Below are 24298 nucleotides of genomic sequence, written 5' to 3' on the forward strand. Positions count from 1 at the left end.
ACAAAAGAAAGCAGATGGCTAGCTTAACTTTTGAGGCCTTGATGTTACTGAGTCACGGACAAAAAAGGCAGAGGCCAGCAGCTTTAACCAATGGTTGATTGCAAAATGTACAGATGGACAGTGGTTCTCAAACTTGAGTGTGCACCAGAATCTTCTGGATGTCTTTAAAATACAGACTGTGGGCCCTCCCTCCAGAGTTTCAGACTCAGTACTTCTGGGCTGAGAATCTGCATTTCTAACAAGTTCCAAATGGTGCTGATGGCCCCAGAACGACGCTTTGATCGTCACTCTGCAGCCCCAGAATCTAAAATCTAATTGATCTGACACTTTGTAATAAAGAAGGAAAACTAGGTTGTATGCATTTCCTGTTTGACAGCAGACTGGTTCGTTTTATGTAAATAAAGAAAAAAAGTAATAAACCAGCCATTTCCGAGGTAGTGCTGCGGCCTCTGCCCTTGAGAATCTTTGTGGTCGTGTTCTGTGAACAGTGCAGAGAGAAAGCCGGGAGATTTGAGTGCCACCTCCCTGCTCACCCTATATGTGACCCTGGGTGAGGCAGGCACTTGATCTCTCTGAGCCTCAGTCTACTTATCTGGAAGCAGGGGTGGGCTCAGTCACTGGTTCCCAAACCTGGTCGTGTACCATCAATCATTTTGGCAGCATTTCAAAGAAAACATGGGTTCCCCAGGCCTGGCTGCAAACTACTAAATTAGAATCTCCAAAGGAGAGGCTGGAAAATGTGTGGCTTTGTGTGGGTATGTTTTAATAAATCTCCCCGTGTGATTTTCAGAGGCAGCCAGTTGTGAGGAACCATTACCAGCGTGATCTTTCCAGCACTGCAGCTCTCAGATCTGTTTGATTTCTAAGTCCCTGTGCCCTGAGTCTGTGCTTACCAAGCAGCTGTCTTCTTTTATATGTGCTCCCCATGGAATTTTACTACAGGAGGCAAGCGCGTTAGTCCTCAAAGAAAAAAGTCTAGTCTACTTGGACAGTTCTATTTCTCACGTATCAGTAAACTAGCATTCTGGTTTTAGTTTAAAAAATAAAGTCCAACATGTAAGAGAAAACAAGAATTACATAGGACTAAGTCTACAAAGCAATCTTCTCTATTACCAACTGCTCTTTACTTACTCTGTCATTCATTCATTATTTTTTAAAATATTTATTTAGTTGAGAGAGAGAGAGAGAGTGAGAGAGAGCACAAGCAGGGTGAGGGGCAGAGAGAAAAGCAGACTCCCCGCTGAGCCGGGAGCCCGATGTGGGGCTCGATCCCAGGACCTGAGCTGAAGACAGACACTTAACCGACTGAGCCACCCAGGTGCCCCTGTCATTCATTCATTATTATCTTACCATCTGTCATGTGCCAGGTATGATTCTAGGGGTTAAACCCATAGCACTTCACAAAACAGACATAATTCCTGCCTCATGGACAGAACATTTTAGCAGGAAGAGAGAGACAACAAATAAGTGAACACAAGGATAAAATAATTCCAAACAGTAATAAGTACGGTGACGACAACAACACAGTAATGGGACAGTGAGTGACCAGAGGCTACCTTCAACAGTCATCAGGGTGAACGTCATCACCCACTCTTTGAAGGGGTGATATTTGAAATTAAATCCGAATGAAGCCAAGGGGCCAGCCAGTAAGGATCTAGAGAATAACACATTGAGGAAGAGTTAAGGGCAAGTACAAAGGCTCTGAGGAAGGAATGAGCTTGGCATCTCCAAGGAACAGAAAGGAAGGAGATGAGTCTGACAATGGAGGCGCAGGGATGAGCTGAGGTCATGGAGGCCAGCAGGGCCCAGATCATGGAGACCGCTACAGTCCCCAGTCAGAACATTTGAATCTTATACCAACTGCAGTGGGAAACAGCAGAGGAATTTAAAGGAGAAGAAGGATGTGATCTGATTTACATTTTTTAAAGCTCACTGGCTTTGCGTGAGGAATGGGCTGTGGTAGGGGTGGGGGAGGGGGCAAGAACAGGACCAGAAAAGGAGCAATATTGGGAAGAAATGATGGCAGCTGGCGCATAACCATAGCAAGCACTCAGTTATTTCTGGATGGCTTTAACTTAGGTTAAAGTCATAATATATTTGTTTCACTTCCTGTGATATTTCAGAAGGGTCAAGGAAGAGACACTGCTTGTTAAAGCTTCATCTGTAAGTCACTTCTTTTAAACAACAAAACATGTCATATACCTGGTTACAATCAAGAAATATTAGCATGGGGACATGGAAAGAATACGATGGAGAACCAGCAGACAGACCTGTCTTCTAGAACCTTCCCTGGCATCGATTAACTATGTGACCTTGAGCACAGCTCTGAACCTCTGAGGTGGAGGGGAGGCTGAGCTACCTGGTTTCTACAGCCTACCAGCGTTTGAATTACATGACGCTGTAAGAATAGTAAATGAGATTTCCTTACCTGGGTGGCAAAATGGCCTGATGACTTAGCGTAGGGAGCTTTTCTTATTGACTTTTAAAGCTTTCAGAGGCTCTAGTTAAGCAGAAAACCAGGTGTTCATGAAGAAATTGTCCATCTTAATATTTCCTTGGGAATGTCTGATGTCCAAGGCACCCCTGGCACAAAGGTATGGTTGCTGGCTGGAAATTTGGGGAGTAGACACTCCTGGTCAGCTGAGAGCTCATCATACATAGGTGCTGAGAGCACAGGGCCCTGAGGAATTTGGAAACCAAGCCTGGAGTCACAACGCTCTCTGTGGGTTTCTGGCAGGCTTCCACTTACGCTGAATCACACGGCAGACTTCCTACGGACAGGCTGTCACCACAGGGTCCGTTCCTCTCAGAGGGTCCACCTGGCACCCTCACAAGACCTACTCCATGTGATCCCCGAGGGCAGGGGTTCTCAATCCCGACTGCCCATCACTATTGACAGAATAGGACCCTATTCTACATATAATGACCTAGAATCAGGGTAAGAGAGAGATGAGAAAGACAACAAGGGTGGAGTCAGGCTTAGTGAACTTTACATGATGGAGAGAATGTACAACTCGGGAAAACGCAGGTCAGGGAGAGTCGGTGATTTGTCAAATGCAGGGTTTTTCAGCCTCAGCACAGTTAACATTTTGGGCAGGGTAATCCTTTGTCACGAGGAGCCGTCCTACACCTCTCTCACTAAATGTCAATAGTCATTCCTCAGTTGTGACAACCAAAACTGTCTCCAGACATTGCCAAATGTCCCCAGGGGAGGAGGGGGTCAAAATCAGCCCTGAGAACCACTGATGGGGTATCACCTAGTTAACTGTCAGCAGTATCAGAGACTAAAAGCCAGCCTACTAAGTCCCAGCTATGTAGGCTCCCCCACATTCAAGCAGGAGCTCCAGAACACGGGGATGAGTCACTCCCTGAGGAAGCATCACAACCATTTCATGGCTTTCTGTGCCGAAGCAGGGCAGGGCAATGGACACGTGACCTTGCCCCTGACAACGGAAGCCCAGTCAGGAACAGCCAGCAGCTTGTTTGGCCACATCTGGTCTCCAGTATCTAACTAGAATAACACCTTATCTTTTCAAGGGTTGCTAGACCTTTTTACTCATTCTTGGGGTCACTCCCTTGCAGTGGTGAGATTCACTATGAAAATTAATCACGCTTTGTAAGAAACAAAGAAGTCCTGGCCACCATAGATTATATTTTAAAATTCTTGGGTTTCTCAAATGAACATTTAAGTCATGACCTATTTCTATATGTCTTATTCCTCCCCCATCTGAGGGCTAGTATAACAAGAACAAAAATACCTTATCATAAGGTTTAGTTAGTTGACTGAGACCCAGTCTTGGTTTTTAATGATACAAATACACAGGAGATCAGTAACCAGTCATACCCAGATGAGACTTGACCAGCCACCCATGTGGTGGGATCAGGGTAGGATAGATGAACTGCTGTTAATAAGAATGAACAGATTTTTCAGTCTCTTGGCAACCAATTTTATTATTATGCTTTGACCTGGCAGCTGGTAAGGCTTTATATGAATTAATCAATGAACCTATGAAAAAACAAGATTTGTGGCTCTGAAATACGGTATTCTAGTGACAGAGGAAGCATGTTCATTTTCAAGGCTGCTTTCTTAAATAAGTATAAATAATTTTGGGGCACCTGGGTGGCGCAGTCATTAAGCGTCTGCCTTCGGTTCAGGGCGTGACCCCAGCATTATGGATCGAGCCCCACATCAGGCTCCTCTGCTATGAGCCTGCTTCTTCCGCTCCCATTCCCCCTGCTTGTGTTTCCTCTCTCACTGGCTGTCTCTATCTCTTCAAATAAATTAAAAAAAAAATCTTTAATAAATAATTTTAAGATAAATAATAAATTAACTCAGTGTTTTATAAGAACACATCTCTACAGGGAAAGTCACCCATATCTGTGTAATTTATTTATCCTTCCCATATATCTTCCATATTTGTTGTACCACAATGCAAGGCAATGAGGAGTGTCATAGGAGTAGGCCACAGAGCAAGGAGGCTGTCAATAAGACAATACTTGGTTGTTGTGGAATTACTCTAAGTGCATTGTAATCAAAGCATCTTAAAATAAAAACTTAAAAGGGACAAAATTATTAACAAGAACCTCAAAAGGAATAAAAACACATTGAATAACAGGCTTTCTGGCATGGTCACGAATACAACCAAATGGTGGCCTTTGACAGTCATGTGGCTCTCCAAGAAAAGTCAAGGGTGTCTCATGTGAGTGGCTTTGCCTGCCACTGGATCTGGGGACTGGAAGGACAGTATAAGGGACTGATCATAGGATGGTGACAACAGAAGTGATTTAGTGTGGGAACTGCTGAATCACTATATTTTACATCTGAAACTAATATAACACTGTATGTCAACTATACTGGAATTCAAAAAAACAAAAGTGATTATGGGTCAACATGAAAACATAAGCTATATATGTATCTTACAGGAAGACATTATGCAACAGACCCACTGTGCCTGGAGTTCCAGTCCTGGTTGTGCCACTAACTCTATGATCTTACAAAGTGACTTAAAGTCTTTGGATGTGAATTTCCTAACTACAAAAGACTAAAATAAAACTAAATCTTCTTCAATGTCCTTCCATTTTTTATACTCCTTGAGTTTACAAGTCCTCTCTGTCCTTAAAGATTTTATTTTTTTTAAAGTAATCTCTACACCCAAAGTGGGGCTCAAACCCACAACCCCCAGATCAACAGTCATATGCTCCACTGACTCAGCCAGCCAGGCACCCCTTCTCTGTCCTTAAGATAGGCACATGTGTGTTCACCAGAATAAGCCAGAGCTCAGTCATTCATTGGACATTATCATGATCAATTCATTTCCTATTCATAAACATGGGTTTACCAGACTAGAGTTGCCAGATTAAATACAAGATACCGAGTTATTTTGTATTTCATAAAAACAACAAATAGTTTCTTAGTGTAAGTATTTATGGAACATACTGACAGTAAGAAGTTATTCATTGTTTATCCAAAATGCAAATTTCTTTTTTTCTTTTTTTTTACTTGCTAAATCTAGCACCCTACCTCCAACCCCACATTAAAAGTTCGATTTTAAGAATCAAAAGTCTGGTTCCATACACAGACTGGTAACATATACAGAGGCAATAAACAAACAAATAAATGGAAAAATAACTTTCAACTTTCCTCTTGAGTAAGCAAGGCATCAAATTTTAGTTAACAGTAAATAAAATGTGACTGTTAGTAGACCTCACTCATACAAAACAAAGAATGTGGTGTGCTTTCCCTGCTGCCTGACCAGACAGGAGGCCGAAAGAGCTGGATGCTCCCTGCTCCACATCTCACCCTCCGGGCATAAAGTTAATTACAAACCCTTTATCTCTTCCTCCAACTCAGGGCTCATGTCTGCTCCCAAAGTAATCAGCTTAAGGGAAACCAGATCATAAACTTAAACTTCCTGACCAAGAAGCAGAGGAATAAATGCAGTTCTAGCAAAAACTGCACAAGGCACAAAAAGCAAAAGCCATGAGAGGGAAAAATTACTCTCTTCGGAAGGCAATCTTGTTTTGATAGTGGCAACACAATCTTGCTTCTTTGGGGCTCACACTATTTTTTCTTAATTTTAGCTTTATCGAGGTGTAGTTGACATATAAAATTGCAAGGTATTGCAAGTGTACTTCATGATAATTTGATGGACATTTACATTGTGAAAGGATTCCCCCCATCTAGTTAGTTAGGGGCTCAGACTTTAAATACGCAAGCTCCGTTCTGTTTTTCAGGAGGTTTCAAACGTATCGTTTATTATGGAAAATATGTATTTGTATATATCCCATATATATGTAAAAATAATCCTTTTCCATATTTTGCAGTGAAGATACAAATAGGGCATATTCCAAGATAAAGTTAAATAATAACGGAAGGTAGATTCAATTTTAAATAACTTATAAGATTAATCACCATATTCTCTAGGCTGACTTGATTCAATTCTCACTGAGAAAGGGCCGCAGGAAATCCTACTCCACTGTAGCCAATACAGCTCCATCAGAAGCAGCAGAATATGGTAGACTAAAACAAGGTATTTACAACTGTTGGCTAAGAAAAATTAAATGTATGAACTAGAAGTTTCCAATGATAAAAAGAAATCCAGGTTTATTCATTAACTTATTGGTACATTCAGCAAGAGTTTATCAAACATTCCTTTTATCCAAGATACTGTGCAGTATAAGACTCAAACAGTGAGCTAAAGTCATGCTCTGCCTCCAGGATATTACAATCTAGCCAAAAGACATGCAAGACAACATATACATAAACAGCTGACAGTCTAAAGCAGTTATGTAATTAAATGCCAAAATGGGTGTCGGGAGCTGTAGTTTCAGTTAGAAGCCAGAGAAAGATGAATTCGCTATAGAGCAAACTATTCATCAAGAAATGAATTTTCATTTTCTTGAATCTGAGTTCAGCACAAGAAGGGGTATCACTGGAGGCAGGAACCAAGTGCCGCCCCCCCCCCCAGTCTGCTTAGGCTACAGAGAAGAGGGCTACCCACTGCCAGCGTGGGAAGCACCCAAAGCCTTTCCCTTTCCTAGGAGGCTTAAACCATTGTCTTGGGGGAATAAGAGGATAGAATGGGACAGACACAGGAGATGTTAGTGTAACTATGAACATTGCTTGTCTTAGGTGATGTGTGAAGGAACAGAGAAAGCAACAGTAGAGTGATCCTTATTTCTCAGTCTCTCGTTCCCTTTTCATTCTTTCAACACATATTTTTTAGAGTTTACTACGTGCCAGAAACCATTCTAGGCACTATACATACCACAGTGAACAAGACAAATTCCTGACCTTCACAAAGCCTATTCTACCAGTGCGAGACAATAGTGTGTGTGTGTGTGTGTGTGTGTGTGTGTGTGTGTGTGTGTGTGTGTTGAGAGAGAGAGAACCCTTACATCTGTTCTAAAACCAAAGCAACAGAAATTGAGAAACTGATCTTAAATTTCATATGAAAATTCAAGAGACCCAGAATAGCCAGAACAATTTGAAAAAAAGAAGAGCAAAACGTGAGGACTCACACTTCCCACTCTCAAAACCTACTACATAACTACAATAATAAAGACAATATGATACTAGCTTAAGAATAGACAAACAGATCAATGGAGTAGAATTGAGAGTCTAGAAATAAATCCACACAAGTTAAGGAAGAAAGGGAAGGGGAAAGAAAAGAAAGGAAGGAAGGAAGAAAAGAAGAAAGAAAGAAAGAAAGAAAGAAAGAAAGAAAGAAAGAAAGAAAGAGAAATGAAGAGAGGGAGGAGGAGAGAAGGAGAGAAAGAGAGAGAGAGAAAGGCAGGAAGGAAGGAAAGGAGAGGGGAGGGAAGGAGAAAGGGAGGAAGGAAGAAAGGGAGGAAGGAAAGGAAGGAAGGAAGGAAGGAAAGAAAGAAAAAAGGCTGAGAGAGCTAAATGAGTTGGCTTCAGGCATGAAAATAAAATAAATTCATGATTTAAAAAAAAGAAAGAAGGAAGAAAGTAGTAATGAAAACCCACATAAAATACAGGAAAAAAATGATCTTCAGTCAGGTTCTTTCAGTATTTTATTAACCTTTCCTAATCTCTAACCATCTGTAGAACCCTGTTTTCCAGATTGTTTTGCCTCTAAAGCAAGTTTTTAAGACGGCAGAAAAGGGGGGGAGGGGATAGGACCACCAACAAATTAAATTAGCAACAATACAAAAAGCTTAGGGGGCGTTAACAGTACTCCCCCCTCCCAACATCAGAGTGAAGAGCCGACCACAAAGCGATAATCCACGGAGTAGGAAAAAACAGCTGTTAGCCCACAGAGGCAAGGAAGAGGACCCTGTGGCAGAACATCCTGGAGCCATGTGGCCTAGGTGGCCAGCAGGCACCAAAAGGCTGGGAAGATGAAGTCAAGGGCTCACAAGATTTCCTTCATTTCAGGCCTGCCTTTGCTTAATTGGTGATCTATGGGGACAAAGACAAGGATTTGGCAACAGTTACCAAACCTGTCTCCACATCAGCCTCACCATCAGTCAAGATCCAGGGGCCTGGCGGCCAGGTTGGGTTTCCTGTCTCACTGACAGGATAGGGGAGAACCCTCTCCCACCCGGCCCGTTTGCTGTCCAGATCCTTATCAACAAGGGTGTAAAGACGTTAAATAATTAAACCGAAAACAACAGGAGGAAGGAAAGAACTATGCGGCAGTGCAGGAGCTCTGGGACCTTTCTCCTCTCCTGCCGGTGAAGTTTCCTTCCCCCGACCCCACCGCCCCGACGGACACCCAAGCACCTGGAGGCCCCCCGGAGGGGACCTCAGCCCCGTCCCAAACCTGGAACTGCAACTAACCAGCACGTCGCCCATGCCGCCCCCCACCCCCGGCGGTGGTCCCGTAGGGTCTGTGCTGAGGGCCTGGGAGAGGCAAAGCAACTTTTCCGGCGGGCTCAGACGCCCAGAGGCTGGGCGAGGATCGCAGCCTCCAGTGCTACCAGCCCCAGGGCCAGCCCCGCCACTCGCCCGCTACCGTGCGCGGCTCTCCGGGTTGGAGCGGACCCTCCCCCGCCGGACGCCGCGGTCTGGCGGCGCCTCCGAGACCTCCCGCAGCTGCGGGGCTCACCTGGCTGGACCTCGCTGTCCCCGCGCCGCTCTGCTCGCGCGCGCGCCGCGTCCACCCGTTGCCGGCCCTTTTTGGGTCCTTGGCGGGTATTTTCCGTCTGGCCCCACATCACTTCCCGTAAAGGAGAGCGAGGTGGGGGCGGGACCTCCTCTCTACCCTCCACCTCCCGCTTCCTCCTGTCACCTCAGGGAGCACCCCCGCCCGACTCCGCGAGGGCGCTTGGCGGGCGCCTCCTCGCGCGCGGCTCCCAGTCCCGCCGCACCTGCCGCGGGGTTCTCTTGTGAGCCACGGGAAGGCTCCCGCACGCTTCACGTGGCCTATATCAGGTCTCCACTGCCCTTTCCTGCAAAGTGTGAAACCTTAGAGAGTTGTTTTCGACAAACTTCTCCAGGATCCGTGAGCTGCAAGGTGTGGTTTGGTTACTCTTGTCAAATCGCCTCCCCCCAAAGCCATGTTCTAAAGGTATTTTTCAGGGCATTAGGTCGGTGTCGCCACGGTAGTAGCCAGGGGTGCTGCGCGGCTGCAAAGTCGGCCCCACCCAGGGTTCCTGAGGCCCAGTGTGCTCCTGCTGCGGTACTGCCTCGTCCAGCTCCCTAGCGGCCCGATCCGCGCCGAACGTCCGGCTCTGCCACTGTCCATCCTGCCTCGCCAGCTCCTCACTCGGATCCGCTGGGCCCGGCCTTCCTGGGGCAAGGGAAAGCTCTGGGATTCTCGGAAATGACAAGAGGGAGAAAAAGTAAAATTCTGGCAGGAAAAATGTATTTCTGAGAGCGAATGACAAACGGGGTCTCTGCTCATACAGTCTAGTTCGGATTAGAAAATTACATTTCTAAAAGACAGCAATGTGTTTAAAAAAAAAAAAAACGCAAAAAGCAGCACAATAAAGACTAGCAGCTGTAAGGAGAAATCTGCGAGCCTTTGCTGCCCCCCAGCGGCTTCCTTCTCTCAGACCTGAAGGGTATGTAGCTGTGAAGGTGGCTCAGGCCACCAGGTTACCATTCAGAGGCCGCCAAATTTCTCCTCCAGTGGCCTCGGGGTGTGGACAGTGGCCTTTGGGCTCGCTGCTGTGGGCTCTCAGGCAAAGCACCTCTGAGCCAAATAATTCCACATCTAAGCAGAGCAAAATGACTGAAAACCCTAATGCATCGGAGCCATCTCACTGTGATGTGTGTCTACTTCCACCACAAATTCCAGCTGTCCCAGGCCCACCTACCCAACCCCATCACACTTCCAGTCTGCAGCGACTCACAGTTTACACTACAATACAATTAGCTTCTCAAATATGTCCAATTTACAAAATCGCATATAGGATAAACCATATGAAATTGTGAAATATTTGACTATGCATCCAATCTAATATTTATAGGGAAATATAACAGAGTAATCTCAGAATTAAAGATAACAGATTTCATCAGGGTGATAGTGTCAAGGGATGTTCTCCAGCTGAGAAAGGCCATCAGACTGTTGTTGGTGGAGGCTGACAGGAAAAGTAGCCACATGTTCATGTGTAAAGGAACAGTTCTGAGAGTTACTGATCAGCTAATAACTGGGGGCCAACAATGCAACAACTGTTAACAGCTGATATGATACAAGGAGAGACTTCCCCTTCAATCTTCCCCACTCCTGAAGCCAAGCAGGACTGTGACCAGGGGTTTACCAAGCAGCGGATCAAAAAACAGACAATGGTGGGGCGCCTGGGTGGCACAGCGGTTAAGCGTCTGCCTTCGGCTCAGGGCGTGATCCCGGCATCATGGGATCGAGCCCCATGTCAGGCTCTTCCGCTATGAGCCTGCTTCTTCCTCTCCCACTCCCCCTGCTTGTGTTCCCTCCCTCGCTGGCTGTCTCTCTCTCTCTGTCGAATAAATAAATAAAATCTTAAAAAAAAAAAAAGACAATGGTAATGAGGCCCATTCATTATCCTTTCACCCACTGAGTCCAATTTCGGTACTAGAGATGGAATAGTGAACAAGGTAAATCGGTCCCTACCCTCAGAAGCTTGATAGCCCAACAAGTAAGCAGTTAATTCCAATGTGATTCCAATGTGATGTAATTCCAGTAAGATCCTCAATAAGGGAAGTAAGTGTTACTGAAACACAAATAAGCGACACCAAATCAAGACTTAGCAGAAAAGTGATGTATAAATTAAGAAGGATGAATAAAGTAGGAGGATGAGGGAGAAGAGAATTCTAGGAAAAGAGAGCAGAGAAGAGACCTAGAGGCAAAAGAGAGCATCAGATATTGGAGCAACTGAAAGAAGTTCAGAGAAGCTGAAAAACTGAGTAGAAGGAATCAATCAGAGAAGAGACTGGAGGAATAGCAGAGGCTGGATTTTGAAGAACTCTGGAATGATTATAATTTATTGACCATTTACTATGAATTAGGTAATATGCTAAGAAGTTTGCCTATATCCCCTCATATACTTCTCACAATTGCCCTCTGAAATAAGTACTATTCCTGTCTTGGTATTACAGATAGGGAAACTGAGCCTTAAAGCAAAGAAGCAGCCTGACCAAGGTCATAGAGCTGAAAGTGGCACAGCCAGGATTAGAACTTAGAACTCATTTTCTAAATGGCTATTAAGGTTCAGAATGGGTTTCAGAGACCAATTAGCATGCTGAAATCCAAGTACGGAATAATAGTAATCTGGTTTAAGACTATGACCATGAGGATGAAGATGAATAAACCGATTTGAAATATTTAAGAGAATAAATCAAGAAGACGTGATTGTAGGTGGTGAGGAAGAGGGAGAAATCCATGAAAGTGCCTGTTTCTGGTTTGGGCAACTAGGAACCTGGAGCAAAAGGAAGAGGACCCTGTTGCAACAGGGTAAAATAGGCCATAATGAACAAGTTTAGCACATTTTAACTTTGACATATCAGCACTGGGAGAACATACAAGTGAAACTGTTCAGTATGCAACTGAATAGGCTGATCTGAAGCACAGAAGACATGGACGGAAGCTATTGCCCAAGAGGTACTCGAAGACATGAAAGTCAATGAGCTAGTCTAGCAAATGTACTAAGAAGGCAAAGAGGGGCTTGGTACAAAACCCAGAGGATGACTCAGTTAATGAAGTCTGAGAAAAGAGTGCCCAGAGAAGTAGGAAGAAAACAAAGAGAAAAGGTTATTACAGAAACTAAATATGTTGAATATGTCTTGTATACCAATTCAAAATCCTCTCTACACCACTTCTTGCTCTAGTCACAGAACTGGTCACAGTATACCCTTGCTTTCCACGCTGGGGCTTTTCTGACACTGCAGGCTGCTGCTTGAAACATGTACAGTACCAGCTCCAGTATCACTAATAGGGTGGAAATTGGAGGTATCAGTAAGAACTCATGATTTTTAATACATAAAACTAGATAGGAATCCAATTATATATTGATATGCATGTATATATGTACTTTCCAGCACTGTCTGCTAAGAAGTCCTAAAAGCAATTATATCACAGTAGCTATGAATACATTTAGCACCCAGACCTTGATTTCTAAATACCCTTCTACAATAAAAGCAAGAGGCACATGATTATATCTAACATATCTACAAAAAAACTATTAGAGCTAATAAACAAGCAAAGATCAAGATACAGGATCGGTTGTATTTCTACACATTGGCAATGAGCAATCTGAAAAGGAAAATAAGGAAAAATCCTATTTGAAATAGCATCAAAAAGAATAAAATACTTAGGAATCAATTTAACCAAGGAGGTGCAGGGCTTATACACGGAAAACTACAAAACACTACTGAAAGAAATTAAAGAAGACTTAATAAATGAAAAGACATTCCATGTTCATCTTTGCATAATATGATAAAGATAGCAATACATCCCAAAGCAATCTACAGATTCAACACAATCCTTACCAAAATCAACATTGCCAACATTTTTTTGCATGAATGGAAAAGTTGATCCCAAAATTCATAGGAAATTGCAAAGCACCTCGAATAGCCAGAACAATCTTGAAAAAAAACAAGGTTAATGGATTCACTTCCTGATTTCAAAAGTTAATACAAAGCTGCAGTAATCAAAACAGTGTGGTACTGACATAAGAATAAACATGTATTTGAGTGGAATGGACATGAGAGTCCAGAAATGAACTCGTAAATCTGTGGTCAGTTGATTTTCAACAAGAATGCCAAGACTATTCAATGAGGCAAGAACAGCCTCTTCAATAAATAGTGCCAGGAGAACTGGTTATTCAGATGCAAAAAAATAAAGTTGGACCCTTATCTCACACCCTATAAAAATTAACTGAAAATAGATCAAAGACCAAAATTATAACAGCTGAAACTATAAAACCTATAGAAGAAAAGAGGCACAAATCTTCAATACCTTAGATTTGGCAGTGGTTTCTTAGACCTGATACCAAAAGTATAAGAAATGAATAGCTTAATTAGACTTTATCAAAATTTTAAGATTTAGTTTATCAAAGGACACAATCAAGAGTGAAAACACAACACATAGAATGGGAGAAAATATTTGCAAATTATATATCTGATGAGAATATAGTATCAGAATATAACCGAGTTCTTACAATTAAAAACACAGCTCAATTAAAAAGAGGACAAAGGACTTGAATAGCTATTTCTCCAAAGAAGATATAAAAATGGTCAATAAGCACATGAAAAGATGTTCAATGTTATTAGTCATTAGGGAAATGCAAATCGAAACCATAATTACTCTTTCACATCTATTAGGTTGGCCTTAACTTTTTTCAAAAAGAAAAGAAAAATTATAAGTGTTAAGTGAGGATATGGAGAAATTGAAACCCTATACATTGGTGGTGGAAATGTAAAAGGATATAGTCAATTTGGAAAGCAGTTTGGCAGTTCTTCAAAATGTTAAACAGAATGACCATATGATCCAGCAAGTCCAGTGTGATTTTGGATTAGTTCCCAGACTGGAAAAAAAAAATGTCTATTGATCTAAAGGACATTAATAGGAGTTGGTAGCATTTGGATAAAATCTGAGATTAGATAATATTGTATCAATCTTAATTTCCTGATCTTGATCATTATATTGTAATTATGAAAGACAATATCCTTGTTTTTAGGAATTATATACTGAAAATATTTAGTAGTGAAAGGGCATCCTGTGGGCACCTTATTCTTCTTATAGGGTTTAGAATAAAATAATGTGGTGTGTTTGTGTGTAAATACACATATATGGAGACATTAAAGCAAATGTAGTAAAATGTTAACATTTGTGGAATTGGGGTAAGAGGTATACAAAAATTATTTTAACTCTTTTTGCACCTTTTCTCCAAGTGTGAAATTATGTCACAATAGTTAAAAAAAAAAAAAAAAAAACTTCTGGGGGCACCTGGGTGGCTCCATCGTTAAGCGTCTGCCTTCGGCTCAGGGCGTGATCCCGGCGTTATGGGATCGAGCCCCACATCAGGCTCCTCCTCTAGGAGCCTGCTTCTTCCTCTCCCACTCCCCCTGCTTGTGTTCCCCTTCTCTCTGGCTGTGTCTCTCTGTCAAATGAATAAACAAAATCTTAAAAAAAAAAAAAAAACCCACTTCTGAAAGTCTCTTTAGGAAATCCCATGGACCTAATGGCCCACTTAAAAATCTATAATTTTCTTGACTTTCTCCCTTGCTTTTTTACTCCTACTATTTGTTCTCCTGATCTTAGAGTTAGAATGGATTTGTGATGAGACTGGAAAAATCACCACCTGATTATTACGTGGAAGGCCCTGATGATACTCCTTTCACTGAGGCACCGGTGAGGAGGCCACTGACATCTTTGAAAAGCTCAAAGCTAGTTGCCCTTTATATGCTGAGACTGACAGTTGAAGATGCTGCTTCAACAGGTCTCCTTAGCATCAACTAGAAATAAAAGAATCCCCACTCACTAAAGCTACAGGCATTCCTTGTCCCCACTTGTCCCAGGCCTTGCTAAAGCCTACGGGTAAGTGCACTCCACACACAGGGTGCCTCTAGATCACTTGGCTCTGGTGGCCTAAAGGGCTTGTGTTCCTGGGCACTATAAGATTGTAACAACTGGAAAGACATTTCAAGGCAGGCTACTTACTATACCAAAGGCCCTTCACAGACAGCCAACTGAAACACACCCCCAGTCTGCCTATGAATAAGGCCCATTTACTTGTTCTGTAGCTTTAACCTGATAGACAGACTTTAGGTTTGTCAGATACCTGCAGATTACAGAGGCACTACTGGGAACATAGCCAGGGAAACACCATCTTTGCACCCTCCCTTGGCCTCATCACAGCTTACTGGTACCTCCCAGAAAGTAGTTAATACACTCATCTGAAGTCCCAATTCTTACAACTCTTGCCCAGGGGACAACTCCAGATCTCCTGGTCTAGAGGTCAACGGGATCTACCATTGTGTGCCCAAAGGACTATATATACTTACGTAAGTTAAAAGCTGCTGCCTAAGGATCTGGCTTCCAATCAGCCTGAATCCGGGTACTGACTGAAATCACAGGTCTCAGCACACCACCAACAGTTGGGATCCATCAAGAACAAATCAGTCTACTTAGACAATCACAAATGTCCCAAAGACAAATAAGAGCTAGGGCAAGGTTGAACAATAAGGTTCATCTCCTACATAAGGCCACTCCTTCAAGACTGGGAAGGCAGCTGTTTTGCAAATGTCAAAAGTTAAAGAGAGAATCTTAAAAGCACCAAGAGAAAAACAACTTCTTACATACAACAGAACCCCTTAAGACTACTGGCAGATATTTCTGCAGAAATTTTGCAGGCCAGACGAGAGGGGCATAATATATTCAAAGTGCTGAAGAAAAAAAAAAAACTCCCAACCAAGAATACTCTACCCAGCAAAGCTATCATTCAGAACTGAAGGAGAGATAAAGACTTTTTCCATACAAGCAAAAGCTAAAGGAGTTCATCACCACTAAACCAGCTTTAAAAGAAATATTAAAGGGACTTCTTTAAGCAGAAAAGAAAATGCACTAATTGCAAGAAAATATGAAAGTAAAAATCTCACTGGTGAAGGCAAATACATAAGAAAGGTAGGAGAATAACCACTTATAAAGCTAGTATTAAGGTTAAAAGACAAAAGTAGCAAACATAACCATAACTATAATTAGTTAATATATACACTAAATAAAAAGATGTAAAATATGACATCAAAAACATAAAACATGGTAGAGGGGAATAAAAACGTAGAGGATGTAGAATGTGTCAAAAATTTAAGTTGTGGGGGCGCCTGGGTGGCACAGAGGTTAAGCATCTGCCTTCAGCTCAGGGCGTGATCCCAGCGTTCTGGGATCGAGCCCCACATCAGGCTCCTCTGCTATGAGCCTGCTTCTCCCTCTCCCACTCCCCCTGCTTGTGTTCCCTCTCTCGCTGGCTGTCTCTATCTCTGTCAAATAAATAAAAACTAAAAAAAAAAAAAAAAAAAAAAAAAAATTTAAGTTGTGGGGCACCTGGGTGGCTCAGTCGTTAAGCATCTGCCTTCGGCTCAGGGTGTGATCCCAGGGTCCTGGGATCGAGCCTCGCATAGGGATCCCTGCTCTGCTTCCTCTCCCACTCCCCTGAATTGTGTTCCCTCTCTCACTGGCTGTCTCTCACTCTGTCAAATAAATAAATAAATAAAATCTTAAAAAAAAAATTAAGTTGCTATTTACATAAAATATGCTGTAAACAGTTATATGTGAACTTCACGGTAACCACAAAGGAAAAACCTATTGTAGATACACAAAAGATAATGAGAAAAAAAGCTAAACATAACACTAAATAAAGTCATCAAACCACAGGGAAAAGACCAAGAGAAGAAGAAAAGGACAGGAAATACAAAAACAGCTGGAAAACAATTAAAATGGCAATAAATACATACCTATCAATAATTACTTTAAATGTAAATGGACCAAATTCTCCAATTAAAAGACATAGAGCAGCTGACTGGATAAAAAAACAAGATTCATCTATATACTGCCTAAAAGATACTCTCTTCAGAAGTAAGGACACGCATAGACTGAAAGGGAAAAGACGAAAACAAATATTCCATGTAAATGAAAATGAAGAGAAAGCTTGTGTAGCTATACTTATATCAGACAAAACAGACTTTAAAACGAAGACTATAAAAGACAAAGAAGGGCATTACATAATGAAAAAGCAGTCAATCAAACAAGAGGATATAAAAATTATTATTATTATTTTTTAAAGATTTTATTTATTTATTTGACAGAGATAGAGACAGCCAGCGAGAGAGGGAACACAAGCAGGGGGAGTGGGAGAGGAAGAAGCAGGCTCATAGCCGAGGAGCCTGATGTGGGGCTCGATCCCAGAACGCCAGGATCACGCCCTGAGCCGAAGGCAGACGCTTAACCGCTGTGCCACCCAGGCGCCCCTAAAAATTATATTTATGCATCCAACATAGGAGCACCTATATATAAAGCAAATATTAACAGACATCAAGGGAGAAATTGTCTGCAATACAATAATAGTAGTGGACTTTAACACCCCACTTACCTCAATGAATAGATCATCCAGACAGAAAATCAATAAGGAACATTGGCCTTAAACAACACATTAGATCAGATGGACTTAACAGAAAAATACAGAACATTCAATCCAAAAGCAGAATACACATGCTTCTCAAGTGCACATGAAACATTCTCCAGGACAGATCACATGTTAGGTCACAAAACAAGTCTCAACAGATTTAAGACTGAAATCATATCAAGCATCTTTTCTGATCACAATGGCATGAAATTAAAAATCAATTACAAGAAGAAAACCAAAAAAAAAATCACAAATATGTAGATTAAACAACATGCTACTGAACAATCAATGGGTCAACAAAGAAATCGAAGAGGAAATCAGATAATACCTCAAGACAAATGAAAACATAAATATAACAATTCAAACCCTCGGATGCAGCAAAAAATGTTCTAGTAGAGAAGTTCATAGTGATACATGCCTACCTCAAGAAACAAGGAAAATCTCAAACTAACTTTACATCTAAAAGAACTAGAAAAAGAATAAATAAAGCCCAAAGTTAGTAGAAAGAAGGAAATAAGAGAGGTCACAGAAATAAAATAGAAACTAAAAACAAAATTTTAAAAATTAAAAAATCAATGAAACTGGTTCTTTGGAAGTATAAACAAAACAGACAAACCTTTAGCTAGACTCACCAAAAAGAGAAGGTTCAAATAAGTAAAACTAGAAATGAAAGAGAAGTTATAACTGACACCACTGAATCAGTAACCACAAGCCTTCCAACAAACAAAACCCGAGGACCAGATGGATTCACTGGTGAATTCTACAAAATATTCAAAGATTTAAACCCTATCCTTCTCAAACTTTTCAAAAAAAACTGAAGAGAAGGAAATGCTTCCAATCTCATTTTACAAGGTCAGCATTACTCTACTACCAAAACCAGATAAGGATGCCACACACACACACAAAAGAAAATTACAGGCCAATATCCCTGATGAAGAGATACAAAAATTCTCAATAAAATAGTAGCAAAACAAATCCAACAATACATTAAAAGGATCATACACTATGATCATTGACCTCATAGAAAGAACCCTACCTTAGGCTGTTGTAACAGAATACCATAAAATGGGTGGCTTAAACAACAAATATTTACTTCCCACAGTTCTGAAGGCTGGGGAGTCCAAAATCAAGGTGCTGGTGGATTTGGTGCCTGGCAAGAAGGCCCTTTTCCCGTTTGTACCTTCTTGCTATATCGTAACATGGTGAAGAGGGTGATCATTCTGGATACAGTATCCTTTTTCTTTAAGACAGCTTTATTGAGATATAAATCTCATGAAGTCCACTACTTTAGTGTACAATTCAAGGATCATCAGGGATATTGGCCTGTAACTTTATTTGTGGCATCCTTACCTGGCTTTGGTATTAGGGTAATGCCGGCCTTATAAAATGAATTTGGAAGTGTACAATTCAATTCTAAAAAGTATATTGACCACCACTATCTAGTTCCAAAACATTTTCATTACCTTAAAAAGAAACCCTACATCCTGGCAGCCATTAATCTGCTTTATCTGCATTTGCCTGTTCTAGACATGTCATGTAAATGGACTTACAACATATGGCCTCTTGTGTCCAGCTTCTTTCATGTTTTCAAAGTTTATTAATGTTGTAACATGTCACTATTTCAGTAATTATGGCTGAGTAATATTCTATTGTGTGCTATAATTTGTATGCATTGATAGACATTTGTGTTATTTCCACTTTTTTAGCTATTATAATAATGATGCTATTAACATAATGTACAAATTTTTGTGAGGACATTTTCAGTTCCCTTGGATATATACCTAGAAGTAAAATTATTGGGTCATACAGTAACACTGTTTAACGTTCTGAGTAACTGCTGAACTGTTCCACAGCAACTGCACTTACATCCCACCAGCACCCTACCAGGGTTTCAATTTTTCCCTATCCTTGCTGACACTTGTTATTTTCCATCTTTTTGTTCGTAGTCATCTAAGTTTTTGAAGTGGTATCTCACTGTGATCTTGATGTAAATGGCTGCAATATCTTTCTTTATTAGAAAAAAAAATTAACTAATTCTCTGCCACTTAGTACGTAAATACTAAACTGACCAATGCATCCTTCTCAAAAGGAGGATCAAAAGCAGTTCAATTTAACTTGACGATAGGGTTATCATTCCTTGGATACAATAGGATCATATATTCCTGCTCATTGTCATGTGACTTGACTCTGCAACCTGTACAAAGTCTGTGTCCCTGCCCTTGACATTGGGCTTGACCATGTGACATGCTCTAAACCAACAGGATATGAGATTTGACATTTGACACAAATGAGCAAAAGCTTACAATTCCAAGTTTCCTCTGTCTTAATCCTACATTGTCATATCCCAGAAAGGAGACGCTCCTTGAGCCTGGGTCCCACAATGAGAAGACTCATGCAACAGAACCCCAGTCTACCTGTAATTCAAGAAAAGCTAAGCCTGTCACATGGTATATACTTGGTGTAAGAATTAAAATCTTAATGTATATTTTTATGTGCATAGAAGAAAAAGTCTCAAAAGTTCACACTAAACTGTTGACGGTGGTGATTAAATCGATGTATACAATAATTTTCACCTTTCACTTTGTTCATTTCCATACTGTTTCAATTTTTTATGTACACATACTACTTTTGTAATTTTTTTCTTCACTCCTTTTTAAAAATTACCCATGCTGGCCTCCATTGAACATAGATATCTTAGATTAAGCTATAATAAATTTACTTTTCAAGAAAAAGAAATCAATAAAACTGAGTTGATTTTAATAAAGCATCTTTACATGTGATTACCTTGATAGCTCCCAGTGAAAATATACGCTTAAGATTATTAGCATAAAAAGTAATTATCAGTTCTTACCAATTTCAGAAAAACACTAACTACATGAAAAATAGCTTCATAACAAATTAATTCCACCCTTACCACCATTATTAGTGCAATTTTGCTTAGGTTAAACAAACAGATCTGTGTCGTATTTGCCATCCTATATAATACCATCTATCTTCTCTAAAACCTCAATTTGCTCTGAGCCACCCCCATTCTCAATTTACTCCTTCATTCTGCCTGGGGCTGAAAGACTGCTCAAGTATATTAAACCAGACTAACTATAGACTACTTGAGGGGCATTCTGCCTGAGGTGGTGAAACTGATTCACTTCATCTATAAACAGTACTACAAACACCATTCCCAGCTTTATAGAGTCTTGTCATCCCTTGATCCTGTATATGCTGCATTCCCAGAAAAATAAACATCAAATGGGAAACAGAATATTCTTTAAGACATTCATTTTAGCTTAAAAAATGACAAATAAAATTAAAGATTAAAATCGACAGTGCTTGTTTTAAAATCATTACTTATGATTTATTTGTGTTTAAAATATACTTGAGAAGTTTCTACTAGATTATTTATAGTCAATGTATAATTTCAATAGAACTTTAAACAATTACAGTTTAACTCCATGTAGTATTAGCTTTTCTTCTCTTCTGATTCTTGTGCCAATTTCAACTTTTCTTTTAATTCCATCTGATCTCGGTAATACTGTTCAAATATTGGTTGATAAATATACAGCCCTCCAGCAATTCCAAGGATGCTAGCAAAAAGCAGTTGCGGAAGAGTCAATCTCCCAAACATTTTTCACAAATGCCATACACTGCTTTTGCCACACGGTGGTTTTGAAAAATTACAGTCCACATTCAGGAAATATCTTCAGATCTGTGTACAAAGAAAATGGAAAGCAAAGCAACAACTCAGCACAACATCCTTTTAAAAGATTCCATGTCACTACTTTATCCCAAAGTGAATAGTATTTTTATCATAATATGTACATGTCACTTGATTTAACTAAAATAGGAATATAAATATACAGGGAATATGACAAATGAGGGTTAGGGGATGGTGTAAGACAAAGCTAAATCCTATTACAGAATTTTTTCAATAGTTTTAAATAGATAATTCTGAAAATGGCAGAAGTGGGGGAGAGGCTGGGAAGAGGCATACTCTTTACACCTTTATATACCATCATAAAACTAACCACTAAAAGAAACAGCTCCCCCAAAAGGTTGAAAGTGACTGCCAATCCAATCTGGAAGTAGAAGAAAGAGAATTGTTACTTTGCATTATTAGCCCTTTTTTACTATTTCATGTTTTTTGGCAATATGCATAATTAAAAAAATTTAAAACAGACTAAAAGATTTTGAGTTCACTTTGATGCTTTAGAAGGTATAAGTAGACATCAAACACATGTAAATAACTTGCCATCCATTTTTGATAAAAAAAATGTACAGGAGATTTGACTGATTTTACTTTTAACAAGTGAGGAGTAAAGACGCCAGTATTTCTCAGAAAGTTCTATTTGTGAACACCATAGTCTCTGGAGAAAATAGACGTTTATGAAAGAGGAAAGCAGAGTAACGGATTTACAAATTTTCTAATAACAGTCTTTCACCGTCTCTTAGACCGGCCCCCGAGGTTACAAAAATCATCAGAAACACAATCGGTACTAGAAACTAGGTTGTCCTTAACACCGCTAAAATGTAATTTAAACTAATATGGAAAAGAAATGCCTGTTTGTTCCTGGAGTCTATGGTTAACTAGATAAATGACCCCTTATCAAGCATGCTCTGGTTCATCGTCTGCGGCGTGTAAAAAAAAGGGGGGGGGGGAAGGAGGGAGGCAGGAAGGAAGAAAGAAAGAGGGGAGCCTTTGCAAGTTAGCTCCTTGAAAGATAAACTACACGAAATGGGAAGGTGCCCCTTTTGCCACTAGTTCGCTAAGTGACCCTGACCGAGTCATGTAACTTTTCCGAACCTCATTTTCCACATCTGTACAAGAAGCTAAATCATCCCTACCCCGCCTACTTCGTCCAACAGCTATTGTGAGATCACCGAAACAGTGAAATGTTACACAAACACGTTCACAACTATCATTACTATTACCATTACCACTTTCCGTTCCGCTGTCGCTTCGCGTCGCTGACCCCGCCTCCTGTCTGCCCTAGCCTAGGGGAGCTCCAGCTCCTTTCCAGCAGTTTCCGGAAAAGAAAACAGGGCGCTGAAACCACGAAACCAAAGGCCGGCAGCAATCTCACGAGAAGGATAAGCTAAAGAAAAAGCGCAGGCGAGCTCGCGGCAAAGCGTACCCGTGCCAAACAAACCTGCGGCACGCTGCAACAGAGACAAACATCGGAGGTCCATGTGAGGCTGGTGCCTTTTCCCAGCTATCTCCGCGCCCGAGAGTGACGGCTGCTGTAGAGGCCAAACTTAGTGAGCGGAAGAGCAACGCGCGTTCGTCCAATTCCAGTCTCCCTCATCGCGGGCACTGAAGTGCCAGAGGATCCTCAGCAGACCTCTAAGTAGGTGCAGGATGAAGCAAGAGGGTGACGATAGCAGCCTATTTTTCCGCGGTGCCCAGAACCGCTCCCATGAGAAGATGAAGCTGCGAAAGAGAAAGTCAACTTTGTACCTCAGCCCCCGGAAGAGCACCGAGCGCCGCGGAGGTGAGTGGGGCGGGGGCGGGGGCGGGGGGGGGGTTGGGTTTCGAGTGCCGAGCTCCCAGGCTGTGGCGGGAAGCCGCGGACCGTGAGCTAGGGCTCCATCTGCTGGGCGGGGTTGCCAAGAAATCGTGGTGCACTCGAGACGGATTCTCCATTCCTGCCGCTTACAGGGCACTTTATTCTGCATCAGTTCTGCCGCGGCCGTGCGGAGCGACTTGACATGACGTAGCCTTCCGCATTTTAGAAAGGGGACACCCGGACTGGAGTTAACTAAGGTTTCGCGGCTACGGGGGGACTGATTCCTGGGGTTGGACCAGGTCTGACTCCCACCCCATTTATTTTTCCACCCCCCACCCCCGCCTTCTCCTTGGTCCGGTGTGATGATGTTGACAGGAGCAAAATCACCCCAGCAAGTGGGCTTTCGATGTGTCAGAGGGGTATTTAGTATGAAGATGGACTTCTCATTCATTCAATAAATATTTATTGCGCCTGATATGTGCGGAGCACTGTGTAAGCGACATGAAAAGAAGGCCGTTTCCCTCTGGAAACCTGAGACCAAGAAAGGGGAGAATCATTTTGCTAAATGAGGGAGGATTGTGACGGGAAAGGGAGAGGTATCTGGGCCAGAGTTCTCTCGCTCTTTTCCCCAATCCTTCCTTTGTTAGGAGTTGGATCCCTCAGGATAAAGGTTAGTAAGGACGGTAAATTACCATATTGATCACAGACGTATAGTTGAACTTCAGTAAAAGGGTTTTTTCACAAGGTTTTCTTTCAGCAGATACAGTTCGGTCGGGGTGTTTCTTTAAGTGCTTCTGAAAGGTGAAAGTTGAGATGGGTCATGTGTGTTGTGTTGAATGTACCAAATGTCGAAAAATATTTAAATGTGTTCCTGGAGAATAAGGAAGGAGAGTGGCAGGAACCTAGAACTATAGCAAAAGACTCAAAATGGATTAGAGTGCAAACACAAATACTCAGCAGGCCAAACAGGCAGGTCTGAATAAATTAAAGCACCTTCTATTAAAGAACCAGTCAGTTGTTGCCAGTTGAGCTCTGTTGTCAGAACTTAGTTTTGAAATGCTGCAATACAGACTTCAATATAAAGTCGGATTTTTAAATGTTGACAACTAAATTCACATTAAAAAATAAAGTACTCTGTATTCAGCCTTTCGGCTGTCCAACTGTGGCCAAGAGCAGGGCTTTGGAGGCAGCAGATAGACCTGGTTTTGAATCCTGTTTAGTCATTTACAACC

At 41.5% G+C, this 24298-nt stretch overlaps 3 protein-coding genes across 11 annotated transcripts in view; 1 reads left to right on the forward strand and 2 right to left on the reverse strand.

Moving 5' to 3' along the window:
- Positions 1-22819, reverse strand: part of RAB27A (RAB27A, member RAS oncogene family) — an 83491-nt gene extending 60672 nt beyond the window's left edge. The window contains exon 1 of one of the 3 annotated variants that reach the window (XM_045812091.2): positions 22710-22819. The gene's annotated coding sequence lies outside the window, so the exon portion shown is untranslated. Of the gene's footprint in view, positions 1-9074; positions 9260-21003; positions 21134-22709 lie in introns of those variants that run through there. The other 2 variants (XM_087859234.1, XM_087859233.1) reach the window with 2 other exon arrangements.
- Positions 21023-22844, reverse strand: PIGBOS1 (PIGB opposite strand 1). 5 transcript variants are annotated; one of them, XM_087859235.1, is made up of 3 exons: positions 22498-22635; positions 21588-21638; positions 21023-21268 (listed from the first exon to the last, which is right to left on the reverse strand). In XM_087859235.1, exon 3 carries the CDS (start codon positions 21185-21187, stop codon positions 21023-21025), a length of 165 nt encoding a protein of 54 aa, XP_087715361.1. In that variant the 5' UTR covers positions 21188-21268; positions 21588-21638; positions 22498-22635. The 5 variants fall into 5 exon arrangements, with proteins under 5 accessions (XP_087715361.1, XP_045668050.1, XP_045668054.1 ...); XM_045812094.2 differs by lacking the exons at positions 21588-21638; positions 22498-22635 and adding an exon at positions 22710-22844; XM_045812098.2 differs by lacking the exons at positions 21588-21638; positions 22498-22635 and adding an exon at positions 22695-22801.
- Positions 22845-22918: 74 nt separating this feature from the next.
- The window catches only part of PIGB (phosphatidylinositol glycan anchor biosynthesis class B), a 33398-nt gene continuing 32018 nt past the window's right edge, over positions 22919-24298 (forward strand). Inside the window, exon 1 of one of the 3 annotated variants that reach the window (XM_087859227.1) lies at positions 22919-23051. In XM_087859227.1, coding sequence (XP_087715353.1) covers positions 22919-23051 — 133 coding nt within the window. The other 2 variants (XM_087859229.1, XM_087859228.1) reach the window with 2 other exon arrangements.

Source organism: Ursus americanus, chromosome 36, assembly GCF_024610735.1.
Source record: "Ursus americanus isolate L20-20 chromosome 36, mUrsAme1.1.p, whole genome shotgun sequence".
Classification (NCBI taxonomy): Eukaryota; Metazoa; Chordata; class Mammalia; order Carnivora; family Ursidae; genus Ursus; species Ursus americanus.